Genomic DNA, 19,088 nt, shown 5'->3' with positions numbered 1-19,088 from the left:
TGTGAGGTGTTGGTCCAGAGAGGAGATGGGCGGACATCCTTTCAAGCATCGAAGGAAGAAAGATTTTGAGGAAGTACAGTCGGTTTCGTAATCTTCAGCACGATAGCTTCTTTTAATTTGGTATCCTATTATTGTGTTTAAATTTAGTTTCTGTGTCTAATCATTGGTCGGTAGAGTGCTGAAGTAAGTCTGAAGAATTGATTAATGGAGTTAATTTTGTTTATATGGTGAAATATTTGCTTGATATTGTTACCCAAATTCTAACTGGTAGAGGGTGCATGAATAATCAGTGGTTAAACACAGAAACTTGGTTTGTGAATATTGTGTAGAGTAAGCTAATTGTATATAACTAATCTTGAAAAGTATTAGAAGGTGAGTTGAACCAATTTAATTGAATTTGGAGTTACCGAAATTGTTGAAATTGAGTTTTTGGTGAGATGGCCGGGGGAAATGATGAAAAGATTCGATGGTTCAACTAAACGGTTGTTTTATAGATAAGACGTAACAGAGATTGCTATTTAGTTGCCTCTTTATTAGTTGTTATATGTGTTATATCTATATACAGAGACAATTTTCTAATTTGTATAATACTTCTAGTAGTTTCAGCCTTAAATGTTGATTTGAATTCATATGCTGTAAATTTGGTAAAAGTTCTAGATTAAAACATTGATGTACTGATGTTTATATGGAGATAGCGATGGTTCACAATTTGATCTACTAGGCCTAGCTTAAGCGAAAATAAATCTGCTGTGATGTGTTGAGGATTTAATTATAGAAAAAGTAAGGTATGCATGAAGCAAAATCTGCTGATAAGTGAGACTAGATGTGAGAAAAAGACAACCAGATAATTTTTTCAAGATTAAACTTAGTTAAGATTTAAGTCAAATGCCAGTTTTAGCAATTATTCGGGAGAATAATAGTGTAGAAGGTAGGAGTGTAGAATTTGGTAAATCCTACTTTTCTCGCAAAAATTCGCAATAAAAATGGATACAAGTGAAGTTTGAAAAACGGTTACCATCAAAATGCTAGTAAGACTGTTGGCTTGCGATTCATGGCCATTTGACAGACCAGGCTTTTATGGAACAAAAAAAGAGTTACTTAGAAGTTGAGTGGGTGCAATATTGATTTTCTGAGAGGGACCGAATTTGTAAAAGTTAGTTATCATCAGGTATTTACCTCAGTGCGGTTAAACTTGGTAGGGCGTTAGTGCATACCGTTGGGCAAGTTCCGTTGTTGTCAGTTTTGGGGAATTTGTTTTAGAGATACCGTGGGGGGGACTTTAAACTTCCAAATAAGGCTTAAACTCTTGAGTTCATAGTTTGACCGACTGATTAATTGGTAGCGTCATAAGTCTGATACTGCTTTTGTTTTAGTTTGAATAGCCTGAATAGAAGTCAGCAAGGTATAAAGAAGGCGTTGAGGTCATTCAATTGTTCTTTTGAAGTCATAACAAACTTTACGTAAGAAAGGCCTATCTAATGTGGTCTATAATGTGAAAAGAACAGATTCTTTTGTTTTGATCATTCTTGTACGTTGTTGCTTGATAAGTTGCTTAGGAGTAGAACCATGGCATTGCAAAAATACAACCATAACACAGCTGTAGCTCAGGAGTTGACCTGTAGAGAAGTTGTGATAACAAAAACATTGTTGAGGGAGTTGAATTGACTTGATAAAATCAGAACACCGGTTTGAGCGATTGGAAACCAGAACACCGGTATGCGCGCTTGAAAATCAGAACGCTTGAGAACACCAATCAACCGCATCTAGATCAAGCGGCTTAATTGAGAGCTTGTAGAGTTAGAGAATAGTAGCTCTTTAGTGGTGAATTTGGTTGTAGATGTGAACCATCTTATTATAAAACTCTGGTTTTTTATTGATTTGATTTTGTTATCTTTATTATTTTCTGTTTATTCATTTGATGTTATTTGATTATTCAACTCAATTCATTATTCTAACTAGAGTTTCTTACAGCCGACAAGAGCAGCGTGGGGACAAAATAACACTCCAATAAAAGTCCGAGAGCCATCAAAACACCCCTTTCAATTTGTTAGAGTTTTGGGCGCTAGCTAGTCCCCAGCTAGTCAGCCTAAGCAAAGTACAAAATTCTACAACTTTCAAGCGATCGGTGATTGCTCAGTGCTATCTGTGCAAAATATATAGATACTGGAAAGTTTATATAACAGGAAACTGCATGCTTTTAAAACAGCCGAGTTCTTAAAAGAGAAAACCCTTCTGGCATTTTTAATTGACAGAGATGATGATCAGAAAGCGTCAAGCCGGTTTTGTTACCATAATGGGGATGCTACTAGCAAGTTGCCTAGTACCCGAACTTTTCTTTATTATGAGACTTTCACAAAATGATAAACGGATCACATGGCATTATATTCCAGACGGCGATTCGGATGAAATTTTATTCATCTTATTCCCTTTTATTAACGGGTTTTTTGACAACGGAACCAGAACCAAAGAAATGTTTTCAATTTCAACTTATTGCGATTGCAAAATTACAAATGGAAGCTTCAACCGGCCATGTTTTAAGAGCCCATTTTCACAAAGTGGTCTGAACAAATTCCTGACTTATGGTCATGTGACATTTTTATCCGATAAATTGTACCTGGACGTTTTTGCACTTGACTTAAAATGGAGACTGAAGCAAATGCTTGTTATTGACTGCAACCATTTCGACCATATTTCACCCGCATTTGGTTACATGTTCATAGCGGCGTCAATTCAAAAGTTTTTGAGCATAAGCGCTGAGCATCCAAACGCTCTCGTTGAACATTTCAGCGAACATTTATCAGATCACGACTATAACTTGTTACCAAGCGGAAGTCTCAACAAACTTTTGATCACGAAGCGCGTTTTTCAGCAATTCGGGGAAATAATGGACGAGAAAAACACGAAATTTGATGTTCACGTCAGCCATACAGGATCTATGAACTCAACCTATACTCAGTTTACTATAGGCTGGATGTCGAGAGAATACCTGATGGTGAAAGAAGAGAAAGTGAAAATGTGGAGGAAACTTGGAGTTTTTATTGTTACAGCAATCCTATCGCTTGAGCGATTTATCGCCTTTTCTAAGAGAATGTTGAGCAATTGAACCAGATAATTGCTCGTGTACAATTACCTGAATAATTCTGCAGTAAAAATTTATATGTGAGTTTTTTAAACGACATATTAGAAAACAATGTTTGAATCCTTAAAATCTCTTTTGTTAACATAATGAATCTTCCATTCATTTCAGTTGAAGTGATAAGAAACTAGAGTTTTGCACTCATTATTAAAGAGGAATTACTGCTACCAAAATTATTGACGTTTTCAATTTAAACTATGCAGATAAGTCCACTTTTCCTTCAATTTATATATCGAGACAATCGTTGAATCTCAACCATACAAAACAACAAAAGTTTTGTAATCAATTTTTTATAGTTATAAGATTTGAAGTTATAGGGATATAACTTTTCCAAAGTTATAGCACTACAAAACAATAGAGATTCAATATTCAGAGGTTCAATATATGTAATATATATTATGAAACATTCATCAACAAAAAACAATTTCACTTTGAGGGAAATGATATGAATTTTGGAAAACCTGAGCTCGCAAAATGAATTAAAGTTTGAACTAATATCCGTTTAGTACAAAATGTATTTCTCCTCCCTCATTAATTTTCTTCACTACCAATATTTTCCTGTCTCCTAAAATGGATGCTCGTTTGAAAAACCAATTTTTAATGTAATCGTTTGACGGATATAGGAAGTTTGCAATAAGCAGAACTTAGGCGTGTAGATGAGCCTGTTCTGGAAGTTATATACTTAACAGATATAAGGAACGTGCGCCAAGCGCTTTGAGTGTTAAATTGCCAACAATACTTGAACACCTGAACTTCGTAAATTTGATTAGGTCAACTAAACGCAGATATCTGCTCATAGCATAGCAATCAAATGACGGACCCTGGTTTTGGTAACTGAAGCTACTTATTAACGGGAAACATCATTTTTGTCGACTAAAAAATTTGGCTTAAAAGAGCTAATCAGATTGAACCTGGTGCACTTGTGAACTTGTTAACACAACCTTAGAAAACGTGGTTTAACAGGTAACCAGAATTAAGAGTTCGCTGAAAATTGTGAACAGTGAAGTATGACCTCATTATTACGTCACTTGTTTTTCTAAGCACACAATTAACGAGCTTACAGAATGAATACACGTACACTCACGTGACTTTGTGCACGTGGACTACCAAGTTGAACATGTTTCATGCAGCTGACACGTCTGTGCCTGACTGGAATATGCGGAACCATTCCATAACCCACAAAACATTTAATGGAAGCAATGAAGTTAAACTCTATACAACGTACTAGGAAAAATATTACAACGTAACTCTGTGAATCTATTACAGAGCCTAACATACCTTAAATGTATAGCGCCTACAATGCACACAAAATTTGCGTTTGACAGGTAAAACTTCACTCGTACGGTGAATGGATTAGAAAGTTGTTTACATTTTGACCAACCAACAAGCCAATCTATCAAGTAATTTTATATCCTATCTCAGCGCACAAAACTTCCTTTGGAATACAGTATGGTAACGCGCAGTGGAGGTATTATTTCCTTCCAACGCTTAAAGGGAAACTAAAGGCTATTCTAATATAGGGGAATAAAGTTAGTGTTTCTGTTTTAAGTCAGGTCCATTAAATTCTTTGTGGTTGATCAAACTGTCCTGATACTCTGGACTTATCACAGACGCACAAACTTTGTTATTATTCAACTTTCCAGACAGTACTCCAAGAATAACTGCTTACCGGAAGTCGTTATATACTAACCAGGTATGTTGAAAGGTCTGCTTCAAATTTTTCTAGGGTTCTTCCAAACAATCTTCAAGCAATTTATGGACATCCTTTCAACTTTTCCCCATCAATTTTTTTGCTTTTTATGAGATAGCAGCCCAGTTGCTCCTGGTTTTGTTTGATATCGATCTAAAATTACTGGCTTCAATTCATAAAAATTGTCCTAAAGCGTGAAAGTACTGTTTTTATGGATGCGACTCTACCTGAGTGTGGGGGAGGAGCTATATCATCAACGGATTTTTTGTTCTGTCAATTTTTGGCTATCGATATATTTATCTAAGAGAGTTGAGAGTGGTATCATTAGAAAGCTCGTCCAGCGTAGAATGTATAATAAGAAAGATTTTTGAATTTTTTTTCGAAGGAGTTTTATTGAGGTTTTTACATTGATGAACATTCAGCAGAAGTTAATATTCGACTGATTTCCGTTGTTTTTAGTCACTTTTGCGTAATATTTGCAAATTTTTGACAGTATTACTAAAATATGAAAAAACTGTTAAGGATTGTGTTAGTGGTTGTACTTTAAAAAAGAAAAGGGTTGCTAAACTGGTTAATTCCACTTATTTGGGCAAAAATTGTGGATTGGTATTTGAAAGTTCAGACACTCTCGTTAATGAAAAATGATTACAACTTTGCTTCCTTAGATCACTTTGTCCAAATTTGCCGGAAGTGCAGACCTAAAAACTGCTGATATAATTCTTCTTTGCTCAAAAGAGAGCAAGTTTTGTTTTTGCCTCCTAATGAGGTGTTCAGGAAAAAAATAAGGCGGTTTTTTGCTAATTTAAATCGGTAGTTATCCAAAATGTTTTATTAGGTTTTGATGTAATGAAAATTATGGCCAAACCATCTATTTTGCTTAAGTTTGGAAAACAGTGGTGTTTTTAATAGAAGTGCAGCATTAAGAAGGCAAATTTTGGTTCCGTTGTGGAGTTTCACAATCAAAAGGTATTCAGATTTTTCTTGCGTCGCTTCCTCTGTTTGAATTCTTTTTTTGAGTTTTTGTACTTTAAGTTAGTTAAAAATCAAAATGATCTTATATCTCGTCTGATTTAAAGACAGACCACCTTTACGTGGTCACTGAGACAAAAGAACAAATATTTGACCTTTAGAAGAAAGCTCATTGTTTTTATGGCTCCAGAGAAGTGTTTTTGTGAAAAGTGGTTTTTTGTGAACTCTTGTGATTTGTCTGCAATCATTGTTCTTTCTGCAGTCGTAGGGCTTAGCCTCACTAATCAACTACTCTGTTGAACAATTTAAATATTATAAATAATCTTATGTAATGTTTTTCAGTTACTACCAAATGATTCTCATGTCTGAATATTTTTTTTTGGAAAATATCAGTGTTTTCGAACCTTGTAAAAATGTTATCTTATTTCTGACAATTTGCTACTGAGTTTCGGTAACCACCTTTCCATTTTTTTCTAATGAATGAAACAATGAATCAATTGGCTGCTTTAATTTTTCAAGATATACCTTTAGAGTTTTGTTGCTGAGCTATCATGAGAACTTTGTAATTTTCGGATTGTTGCCCTTACTGATGGTCTTTTTAGGCTCTCCTGTGACAATATCACATTATCCAATGAGAAAAACAAATAGCGTTGACAAACGCGTTTAAAAAAACGCGTTTCAAAAACAATATTTTAGGAAATGGTTTTTGGTTAAAACGACTTCGTCATCGTTTTCTCGATTGATTCAATTTTAATTTCGTTTTTGCCTGCTTTTAGTGTTCTGTTTTTAGTCTTAAAAAACTATTTTGGCTAATGACAGATTCTTAATGTAAAAAATATGTAAAATAAAAATACATAATTTTACTTAATGATTCCAATTGATAGCTAAATTTCTTAATGAATTTGAAATTACTTGATTTCAAAAACATTGATTTGTATTTGAAATTTTGCCTTTTTGTTCTTTTTTTTTCTTAACTTGTACGATAGTCTATTTAAATATTGATCGTCTCCATTTTCTCGGCAAACAAGATTTATTTATTTAATGGTTTCATATTTAAACTGGTTGTTTTTTTATGGATTGGGGACTATGTGATTACATAAAAAAATTGTGAATACAAGTTTTTGAAACTGGTTATTATTCGTAGTTTTCTGTTGACTTTTTCATACAAAACCTTGACAAAGCAGGTCCACTGTTATTCAAATGAAAGACAGGGGAACAGATAAAATCTATCCAATTAATATCTTATGGTTTGAAGTGACTTCACAAATTTGCTTTCGAAGACTGGGTTGCGCCATTTTGATGTCTGCCTTCATTTGTTGTTATATCCCAGTCAAATGACTTAGTCTCAATAGCGACAAGTCCCATTGATTTTCTAAGGATTTAAAAGTTAATATATCTAGTTTTTTTATAGAACGTTTTTGGTTACAACTTTTGAAATCTTTTGGTTTCAAAAATTCATTGAATTTTCGAACTCTGGTTGTTTTTTGTCTACTTGTAACCCCTCTCATTGAGGACAGTCTCCCTATCTGTTTCTGTAACAAAAACGTTTAATTGCAGATGGTTTCTAAAAATTTTCCGATGATTTTTTACTTTGCTTTTCAGTTTTTTCAAACGAAAAGACAAACATTGTTTTTCGGTCGTAGTTAACGTTTCTTTTTGTTTTTTTTCACTTTGCGATTTTTTAAGCCATAATCTCAATAATGGCTGCTCTCATGGGCATGCGCTAGCAACGTTATTTGTTTCGTTCTGTGATTTGAGTTTGAAGTTATTTGATTCCTGATTTCTTCCTGATTTGGCAGACAATCAAATAAAAAAATTTAGATAACCGAGGGCAAACATTAGGTGGAAACCCTTGCTACAGAGTCTGCATTTGTGTTTTTTAGTTGCGTCCTTTTTGTTTATTCAAACTTTGTCCTTTTTGGCACCTGCAAACACGGGTACTATTAAGACCCAACTTGCATTTGTTTTTTGAGTCATTATCTGATCCTTGAAAATACTTAATGAATTCAAAATTGGCTACTAAAAATGTTTATGATTATCTTATGATTTAGCTGAGCGTGTAAATTACAATTCAAAATTTTTCATACATTTACAAAAATTGAAGAAAAAGTGACTGTGAAAAATTTTTTTCCCTGTATTTTCAAAAACTAATTTGAACGTTTTTTTTCCAAAATTTGTGTTCGCTATATTATGTTGACTTCGTATTAGATATTTGTTAAATGCCAGGGTATTTCTCACTTAAGAAAACAGTTAAGATTTTTGTACCTAAAACTGCTGAATGCTTACTTTGCAAACACATTTGGAAAATTCCTTCTCAAAATGTTTATGACAATAGCTGCGTTTTTTTAAAAAATGACTATAGTTTTTTAAATTAACTTTTCTGACAAAAGTTGTATCGCTTTTTTTAGTATAACATTATTTCGTCAAGCTGCAATAGCCATGAGAATTGATTTGAATAGCATTTAAGAAATATAACCAGCAATTGAGGAGATTATCTTATACCAGTAATCAGACATCCATTTTTGAAAACTAAGTCTAAATTTTTGAGATTTGTTTTCTGTCAGAAATAAATAGATTTTTGAAAAAATGACCAGTAGATGAATTGTGGAAAACTGTAGGACATCGGGGACCAGATGGGTTATGTGTTTTAGCAATATTTTTTCCCATTGAACAAGTTTATTGCTCAACCAAACAAATTTGCTATTTAGCTGTTTTTGCAAATTTATTGCATTTTTCAACCTGTGATTACATCTACGGGCATCCTTTTATTTGACCAGTGGTCAGACAGTTGCATCTTATCACAGGTTTTGACAGTTTATTGGAACTAGGCCCTTTTCAAAAAGAGACTTTTGATCAGAATTTTGTGATAAATGGTCTGATTAGAGACAGCAGTCAGCGAATACCCAAACTCTGCTTTCAGAAGCTTAGATGTCTTATTAAATATCTCAGACGTCAAATAAGAAATTGCCGATTGTGTCAACTTCTTTTTCAGTCTTATTATTTTAGGATTTTGAAATGATTGCTTCGATGTTTGTCCGGGACTTAATTAATCTGCTATATGGAATTTAGTGTACAGTACTACGTAGACTTGCACCAATTCTTAAGGGCGCGTGACATTACTCGTTCATCATGAAGAATAAAAGGCTTTTTTAATTCCAAAATCGATTGAGTTTACAATTATATCCTTGCTGTCTTTTGGAATAAAATCAACCATAGAATATTGTGCTATTTAATCGCATTTGAGACAGCGGGAAAATCCTTCATCACACAACCCGACTGACAGTGGGTAATTTTACCTTCCTCGTTTAAACTCTGGGGATAAGAGGGAAGCAACGCATATGGGGTAAGAACCATTGACCGATAGAGCAAGGGAGTGAAATCAGCCCACGCATTCTTTTTCCTTTATTTCATATATGTCTTTTTTAACATTACTTGGAGGCGTACGGGTAAGTTTTGCACTGTTCTATAGTTGTATATAATCCGCTTTGGTAATACTTTGCATAATTCATCATTTTCAGTTACACCCCGTTCAGCTACAGCGTGCTTTGGTTAGACTCAGCAAAGAATAGACATTTTGGGCTTAATAGTGGGCTTAAATTGAAAATAAATAAAATTTCAGTTGTTTATGTTTTCGAGTTTCAATCAGTTCACAAAAATTATAGATGGAACAATATGTTTTTATTTTTTTGATATTTTCTGAAAATGTATCTTTCCAATAATTTTTTCCATTCCAGCATATCAATTATTAACCCCATATACTGGGGAAAGGAACCAGGAAGCCGCCTGTTTTCCATAATACAGTGGAAAAATCATTGGAAAAACTCCCCTACGTGCCGAATACAGTAACGGTTTGTTTGAAAAGCACAATTTTTTTTACACTAGCGCGCGCTTTTTTCCAAAATTTTCCCTGTTCTATTTTTGCTATATCAGCTTCTGCTGCGCGCGCAAAAAACATACAGTCTCTTTTATATTGTACTACATTGGTTACATGCTTACAATATTTTAATTTATTTTCATTCATGATTTGAACGTGAACCAGTTGTTGTAGTTCCTCAGTCTAACTGAACAAATATAAGATCAAACAACCAATAACCGAAGAACAAACATTGAATCTCGGAACGTTTTAATCAAAAGAAAATAACAAAATTACTGAATTTTTTCTGCGTAGATTAGAATATTTTGGCCTGCTGTACATTTTGATCAAAAATAATCAAATATTTTGGCAATTAATTGTAAAATCTCACACGTTTAATTTTAGTAATAATTACTGATTTAATAATTGTTCAGAAAGCGCTTCAAAAACTCATTAACAAAAGTGACCAAAATCTGGTCCTTCTGGCTCCAAATAATTGATTAGATCTACATAGTCTGTTAGTTCACCTGTGCTTAATTAAAACACGCGCATGGCCATTAAAACAAACATGCGTGAAAATTCTTGCTTTGTCATTGGCGTGTTTTAAATTCTTAAGCGGGCCACAAAACTCTTTGTTGCTTTTTGATGCGAACAGTTTCATTTTAAGTTACCCTTTATTGTTCTCCATTCTGCGGAAAATTGAGCACAGGATATTTATCAAATTTCACTTAAAAGGGACATAAAAATTCTGGCGTATTAATATTGACAGCTCGAATCTCTGTCCTTGCCTCTATCCTCCACAAGAGCGGTCTCAAATTTTACGATAGCCTAATTCAATAAGATTGAAAATTGGCCGAACTTGGCCACAGGCAACTATCCTTAAATACTATACTATTGTTTACCCTGAGCTTGTTTACAACTGTTTTTGTTTGTGACAACACAGTGAAAAATAATATCAATGGATTCTGAAGAAACAACCGCGCCAGAGGCTATTGCTACAATTCCAGTGGAAAATGAGGCGGAAAATATTCCACAGTCAGAAATTGCATCACCAATTGGGGAGGATTTAAGGGAAGAGCCAGCAGTACCATCATCGGATAATAAAATTGAAGAAGACGAATGGGATTTTGTTTCACCACCAGCGACAGAAGCACAAGATACTCAGCCAGAGAAAACGCTGCTGGATATAGAAAAGCCCCCTGACGCCAATGAAAACAGTTTCATTGAGGAGGTAAGAACCGGGAAGTCTTTTTCCAGACCAATTAAAAAAGGCCAGGGTTCTATTAATTGTTATTATTTCTGAAGTTACTAGGACCATTTTTTTTGGGTCATTTGGTGTGGTCAGTACTTGTGAGCTTATTTTTTGCTAATTATATGTGTCTACATTTTATGGCGATTTAATGTAGAGAATAAAAAAAACTAACTGAGAGCTCACACATTCTTCAATAATGTCCAGTTTTTGATCATTGCTTAAGAGTTGTTCATCACAACGTTCCGATCCCGTGAAACAGAAAAAAATTATCATCTGCTAGATATTTTTTTATATTTTGCAGCATTGTTTTCCTAAAAAAAATAGAAAGAAAATGATTTTTTTACGAATTTTCGCAAACACTTCTTTCACAGTTAAAAGTTCAATGTGGACTTTTCATCTGGAATGATAGCGCTCGGAATGATACAAAATTAATATGAATATCGGTAGTTTCACACAAATTTAAAGTGCTCAAAACTGCCAGCCGATTAATGCATCTTAATCGAAAGTTTTTTAAAGCAAATAACATATTAACGTTGATCTTAAGCCTTGATTGATTTTGTTGATTCAATTGAGCAATGAATATCATAATCCGGTAAATTAATTTGATTCAAATTTAAGTCAGCATCCCAGACTTGTTATATTTTAATCAATTTAGAGCATAACTCATCCTGGTTTGTATTTTCCGAGGTAACAATTTTTTTTGAAAAATTGTGATAGAAAAATGTGCTTTAAAAGAGCAGAACGAAAACTCTCAGAGTTTTTTTTCTATTTAATCAGTCTGGCACCTTAGAAAATTGTAGATAATTGTTCTAGTGAATTAATAAATTTTTTCTAGAACCAGTAGATAATAGCATTTGAGAATCATTTGCTCATTTGATCTATTTTGCATTTTTCGATAGTGCTTTGTACCAAGTTTTTCTAATTTCAAAATCATTTTCAAAGCCATGGACAATTTACGAATTTTTGATGAATGAGGTTTTTTAATAAATCAGTTATTTTCAAAGAAATTTCGTAAAAACAAAATTTTGGATACGGAGGGAAAAAAGTAACTGAATTGTTTCTAAAAGTTTGAACTCGAGTTAGAACATTTCAAGAATTGGAAAAACAATTCTCACTTTGGTTCTAATTGATAAAGTAATGGCTACCAGTTTCTAAGTCTAATTGGATATATATTTTGACTAAAAAGATTACTGAAAATTTTATTTTTTTTGTGACATTGGTTTTGTGTCATTTTGTCTCTTTACCATAATAAAATACGTAGCAAAAAATTGCGTAATCTTGATTAAGATAACTGAGTAAATTGTTTTGTGTTTTAGTTACTTCTTAGTTTTATTTTCGCTTACACACTGACAACAAAAGTGTGATCAAAATTATGCTTTGTTTGCCCGATCACATCAAAAATGACCTGTGAATAATTAAGAGGAAAAAACGTTCCAAAAGTCTGGAGTTGACCATATATGCCCCTTCATCAGCTCCCTGTGTTTTTTTAATATAACTTATTTTAAAAAATCATCTCTTTCGAATAAATTTTGGGCAACAATTTTTTCATTTTGATAGCTACCTATGCACAATCTGAAAGGAAGATTTTTGTTTCATAAAACAGCCAAACAGCTTTTTTTTAAAAAAAATTGTTCCCCAACGAAAGTTTCCTCATACCATATATGCATTTTAACGAGTAATTTTTTTTTCTTCTCCAATTTCGATAGAAAATTATGCCTTTTTTATTGCTTTTTTAGATGAAACACTTTTTTTGGGAATTTTTTTGATCGTTAAATTGAACAATCCTCACTTCAATTTTTGAAAAGTTCCTTAAAATGAAGTACAAAAAGTCCCATTTAATTTTTAAAACTGGTTCATTGTATCTGTATTAAGTCTTATTGACAGTTTCAGAATTTTTTTGGTAACATTGATTTTCATGTGGCTATAAACCATCTGATTGCTTTGCTTTCGAGATTTTTTTCACATTCGAACTCATTTTTTAGATCAAAAATTTTAACAGCGCCATTGAGGTTGAAATTGCGTTTCAATTATCTTGTTTAAAAGAAATATACCATGATAAATTCTTCTGTTTCGGTGTTGCTCATTTAAATGATCGAATATCATGTTTTTCTTGGTCATAATTCTGCTTATTTAGAGCCAGGAAACTTTAGTTCGCTTTTTTTGTCAATTATCGTGTTTCAAAATCAATCTTCAGCTTCATTTTTGGTTTTCTGGAACATGCATTATTTTTTCATTGATGCAGTTTAAATGAAAGAGCTAAAAATTTTTTAGTGACCAAAAACATAATTTTATTAGAGGATTCAGTTCCAGTTTTTTTTGACACGTAACACATTTGAAGGAAACCGATATAGTGTGCGTTTATCTTTCGTTTGACCTCGCCGTCTAGTCTCGCAAACGCCCCCATACCCCCGTACATTTGTGAAACCTCTATCCCCAATACCGTGATATCGACTATATCATTGTCCAGTTTCATATGCTCCAAACTACACAAACTGCTTCCACCTATCCGTTGCTCCCTTCTACCACAGATATCTCACAATTAAACTTGATAAACCGTTGAAGCTGTTCAACGGGTAATAAACTGGCAATTGAACTTGATAAACTCCCAAATCGAGAAAGTTGTTTTTTAAAAAAAGCTTATTTTACGCCTATTTATGGTCATCCTTTCTTTAAAAATTGTTTCCCTTTTTTTAGTCTGAGGAAATGTTTATTCAGAGTTTTCCCAGTATGCTTTTTAAGATTGACCAGAGCAAACCCAGAATTGGGTTTTGTACTGTTCCGAGTGTTTTCGAGCCTTTTTTACTATCATTTTTTGTCTGAACAGTGTAAAAAGTGACATGATCATAATGTGTTCATAGTAAAAAAACAGACTGAGAAATACTATGATTCAGCGCTGATTTACTATGTCACTATGATCCGGGCATCTGAAAGTGGGAAAACTGTTTGAATGCATTTTCTAAAATTTTTTAAGATATTGCTGGACAATTTTTGGTGTTTGTTTGTCTGTCTGTTTTGGTCATTGAGCTTAATGATTTAACTTCAAGTCTTCTTTCTTGCACTAGATTGAACCATTGACAATTGACTCCGAGAAATCAGACCTGGCTAAACATGATGAGACTCCAACGGAATCGCCGAGAGAGAAACAAGAGGAAGAATTACAACTGCAGCCACAGCAGGCACCAGATGAGACAGTTGTTCCCTCCCCGCCAGTTCCAGTGGACATCAAAGATGAAGAACCTCGGAATGAGAGTGCAATGAGTATTCGAAGTGACATGGACGATGTACGCTCAGTCGTTTCAAACAGTTCCCGAAAGGTATGTATCAAGATGTTGTTTCATTTAAATGAATTTTTAAGCGTTATGACAGAACCATATGTAATGGTTATGTGACTTTGCTTAAAGTCAATAAGAACTTCTGGCGCTCATTGAGAACCGCGAAACGGTGAGAGATACTAAGTCAGAATTTCGAAGTGACTTCTGCAGAGTCACGTAACGATGCTTAAAACACGAAACGCGCACGGTTTAAAATGGCAAAAGTCAACGGAACTCAACTTCTGTCTAGGTAGCAGCTTCTGCACAGCAGACTTTTGGCATTTTAAAATGTGCACGCGTATTTTAAAAACTACTAGCAGATCCGTGAATGCTATCTGAATGCATCTTATCTCGAAACTTTAACTATCGATATTTCATTGAAAACTTATTCGTGATAACTGGTGTACATGCAATCGTTTCAATGATTTTTTTTGCAAAACTTCTTTGGACACACTAACGAAAAATGAAGAGAGACAAAAACTTCAAAGATGTTTTATGCGAGTTAAGAGTAATAGACGTCCTCACAGAGCATTGAAAAATCAAAACAGATATAATGAGGTATAAAGAAGGAGAAAAAGAGAGAGATCGATAGAATCAGAAATATATAATGAGTCGGAGTGCAAATAGGTACAAAAATACGAAAAAAACCCAAAAAAAACAGAGCAAAAGAAGTTTGAAAGCATTGAAAGAAAACAGAAAAAACAACAGTCTGGAAGAAAGCCAACAGGAGCCAAAAACAGAAAGGGAATTAACAAGAAAAAAAGAACGAAAAATCGAAATTGATGAGAGAGGAAAAAAAGAAAGAATACAATGCAACAAAAACCATAAGAACATCAGGAAACCATCATAAGAAAAACAAAAGGAAACAAAAAATTCAATCAAAAACAGACAAATAAAAAGAAATGAAGAAGTTAATAAACATCCCAGAAAAAAAAAGAGAGAGGGGAGTAAAAAGGAAAATGAGTGAGAGAAAACGCAAGGAAAAATGAAAGCGATAGAATGAAGGAAAATGGGACAGCAAAAAGAAAGGCCGAAATCATAAGAGAGAGAGAGAGAAATTAGAAGAACAGCGAGATAGTGAGCAGGCGCAAAAAGCAAAAACGTGAATGGAAAAATATCACAGTTAGAGAAAACACTTGAAGAGCAGAAAAATAGAAGATCGCACAACAACAAAAAAAGAAGGAGAGAGAAAGAAACTGAAGAAACTGAAGAGAACGAGAGATACAACAGCTCAAAAGAGGCTCGTGGGTGAGGCAATGAATTCCGGTTTTCATAAAAAGCATGATTGTGCAAATGAGAACACGATGGATGTGCCCAAGACGGAGGAATGTGCTGATTAAAAAGAATAGTTGGCAAGCCATTGCCAATACTTTTAAGAAAACAGCAAACACAGAACTGAGTTAAGGGGCTGGATAATGATACAAAAAACTTTCCTCAAAAAAAGACTAAAGATTATATACCTGTCATGTTTTGTATGCAATAAATTAAAAGTAACAGCCTTAATATGAAAATGTCTTCTACTGATCGCTAAAAAATTTGTATATATTTCAAGACCTCAGTTTTGTCATATAAATTTCGGCACCTAACTTTGGTTTTTGCATCGGCATTTTTTGGGTGTCTTACTTTTCACAACTTTTGTTCGCTGAACTCTTTTGTATTAAAAAACTCTCGTACAATGAAATTTTGACAAAACAATATTCCATCATTCATCTTTTAATCTTTGATGTATTTGGTGAGGAATAAGTTTCGACCATTATCTTTTCAGCATCGAAATATTTTCGGTCACAGATCGTTTTTTGAAGAAGTTTTTGGTCACAGACCCTTCTCTTAACAACTAATCGGCCAATAATTTTTTTTGACACTATTGTTTTTGTTTGAAACACCGATTATTGTCTTTTTCTTTAACAAAGAAATTTCGGTAACAGGCTTTTTTGAAAAGCATTTGTTGGTAGATGACACGACCTCTTTGCAACATTTGGGGTCAATGACCTTTTGGCAACACTTTTCGGTCAATGACCTTTTTGTAACATTTTTCGGTCAATGACCTTTCAGAAACATTAATCTGTCAATGACCCTAAAGCGCAACTTTTAAATCTTTAACCTCAATTAAACAACCGCCTAACCGTGCTCTTCGGTAGTACTGTTAAAAGATGCTGCACAGTGATGCCTCTAAAACATGCCACCTTATGTGTTCAAGCGATTAATATATAGATTTCAGAATGTTTCGGAATATACATTACTTTTTGGCAAGTTTATTTTGCAATTGCTTCAAAATGAATCAGTTTCTATAATTGATCTTTTATTTCATAGTTTTATAATGGCACATGTGTAATGTTGATGTACTTTGGAGCAGCGAAAACATTCTGAAATCTCAAATTAAATATCTCTTTGTAGAGATAACCCTCTCCCTCTCACTATTTCATGCAAAAACACCATGTAAATAAACACAGTCAACCAAAATTCCATGTTTCAGTCAAGCAGCACAGTATCAAGCAGACCCAGTACTGCTACTTCGAAACGAGGAAGCAGGGGTAAAGTGGGCTCCTTGCAGAACATGAGTCACAAGCCGGGTGGAGGAGACAAAAAGATCTTCAGTCAAAAAGTCAACGTCCAGGCACAGTCCAAGTGTGGATCCATGGCGAACTCAACTCACAAAGCGGGCGGTGGAGACAAGAAAATATTCGACCAGAGGGTCAAAGTTGAAAGTCAGTCCAAAATTGGGTCTTTGAACAACGCAACGCATAAACCCGGTGGTGGTCAAAATAAGATATTCGACGAGAAATTAAAAGTTGAAGCCAAATCTAAGTGCGGCTCGTTAGCTAATACAAGTTACAAAGCTGGCGGTGGTGACAAAAAGATTCACGACGAGAAGGTCAAAGTTCAAGCCACTTCTAAAATTGGCTCGCTCGATAATTCTATGCATACGCCAAGAGGAGGTCAGGTCAAAATTTTCAACCAGAAACCTCAATTTGAAGCGAAGTCCAAAATCGGATCGATGGATAACACAAGACACAAAGCTCAAGGCGGCGAAACTAAGATTTTCAGCGAGAAAGTGAAAGTCGAAGCCAAGTCCAAAATTGGTTCTCTTGATAACACGACGCATACAGCGAAAGGTGGCGAAAACAAAATATTTAGCGAAAAAGTCAAAGTTGAAGCCAAATCCAAAATTGGCTCAATGGATAATGCCAGTCACAAAGCCAAAGGAGGAGAAACAAAAATATTTGATCAAAAAGTCAAAGTTGAGGCCAAGTCGAAAATTGGCTCCATGGAGAACGCACAATACAAAGCAGGCGGCGGAGAGGCAAAGATATTTGACCAAAAAGTGAAAGTAGAAGCCAAGTCTAAAGTGGGTTCAATGGATAATGCAGCTCATAAAGCGGGTGGTGGGGAAAACAAGATTTTCGACCAAAAACTGAAAGTTGATGGGAAGTCCAAAATTGGATCTCTCGACAATGCGGATCACAAGCCGAAAGGGGGTGACAACAAAATATTCAACGAGAGTGTTAAGTTTGAAGGAAAGTCTAAAGTTGGCTCATTGGACAATACAGCTCACACGCCAACTGGAGGAGATAAGAAGATATTTGACGAAAAGACTAAATTTACAGCTCAGTCTAAGATTGGGTCGCTACCCATGGACAGAAAAAGTATAGATGAACGGAAATCTATGGAAGTTACTTCCATTCACGACACGACTGAGCACTCAACCGAGCCCCAAACACCCATTACACCAATTAGTTAAAAAGTTATAATTGACCAAGTGTAATAACTAGTTATCAGGACTAATTACGCGGACATTATTCATAGCCGGACCTCAACTGCAATAACTGTGAATTCGTTGAAAAGCACTACAATTAAGCTCTATTTTTGTCTCCATTTGATTTTGCGATTTGTGTAATAATTTCAATCTTTTTATAATTATTCAATTTGATTTGAACAAGTAAGATTTATCCAAAGAAAAGGCTTTCTTGTGAAATCTCGAAAACACAAAAAGTGATTTAGCATTTGAGTTTGTGAATGCGCTTCGATCCCCTCCCCTCTCTCTGTGTTCCGCATGCATTATTTTGTGTGATGGAATTGTTAAATATAGTAGTAATTTAAAAAACTTTCTTTCATTACACTATTTGCAGCTGAAAACTTGAGCAACATCAGCTTTAGGTTGAAACTGGTCGACATGGCAGGGCGTCTTGAACTTGCAAAATGTCGATTATTCATGCTATCCCTAGTCGGGTATCGGGTAAGGATAATAATCTTGCAAGAATCTTACAAAATTTGCATAATCTTGCGAGAATTTCTTGAAACAACTTGCAAGATTAACATCTGTCTTGCAAGAATCTCGAATGAGCTTGTAAGATTAATGATTAACATCCAAAACTTAATCTCGTAAGTTTAAAGATCATTTTCCAAAACTTGCAGGATTCTTGCAAGACTAACATCCAAAAAGCATCCGAAAGAAGTGATAAAACGCCTAAAAATCCCAAAAAAGGTGGAAAAAACGTCAAACAATAGTCGTTGAGACGGCGCTATAGAGCCTAGAAACTTATCCTACCCTATGCGAAAACTCAATAACTACTATCAAATTTCGGGCTGCTCATAACTTATTTTTGTAGAATAGAAACCTTACTTAAAGAGAAAGCACTTAATAAGAGGAAAACTTGATGAATTAATTTAACGCTGCGGTGATGGCAAGGTAAAGGAAAAAATTTCACAATCATAGCACCATTACGAGCTAGCTCCCCTGTCAAACTAATTGTAATTAATTTTGCCTGATTTGTGCAACTTTGCGACAAAGGCATTGTAAATGTATAATACCATTTATAATGTTACATTGTAGTAAAAATTGTTATAATCTATTGCAAAATAGTATATAACAATTAGTA

General features: G+C 34.3%; 2 protein-coding genes across 2 annotated transcripts in view; both read left to right on the top strand.

Annotated features, from left to right (window-relative positions):
- The window catches only part of LOC142347436 (COP9 signalosome complex subunit 6-like), a 527,653-nt gene that overhangs the window by 141,572 nt on the left and 366,993 nt on the right, over positions 1-19,088 (top strand). The window lies entirely within an intron of this gene.
- Positions 4,584-18,326, top strand: LOC142336767 (uncharacterized). Its single transcript, XM_075385682.1, has 4 exons — positions 4,584-4,829; positions 10,592-10,879; positions 13,963-14,214; positions 16,685-18,326. Exons 2-4 carry the CDS (start codon positions 10,607-10,609, stop codon positions 17,948-17,950), a joined length of 1,791 nt encoding a protein of 596 aa, XP_075241797.1. The 5' UTR covers positions 4,584-4,829; positions 10,592-10,606; the 3' UTR covers positions 17,951-18,326.

Source organism: Convolutriloba macropyga, chromosome 1 (assembly GCF_964194025.1).
Source record: "Convolutriloba macropyga chromosome 1, txConMacr16.3, whole genome shotgun sequence".
NCBI classification, from domain to species: Eukaryota; Metazoa; Xenacoelomorpha; order Acoela; family Convolutidae; genus Convolutriloba; species Convolutriloba macropyga.
Note: the sequence above shows the minus strand (reverse complement) of the source record. Positions and strands in the feature narration are given on the sequence as shown.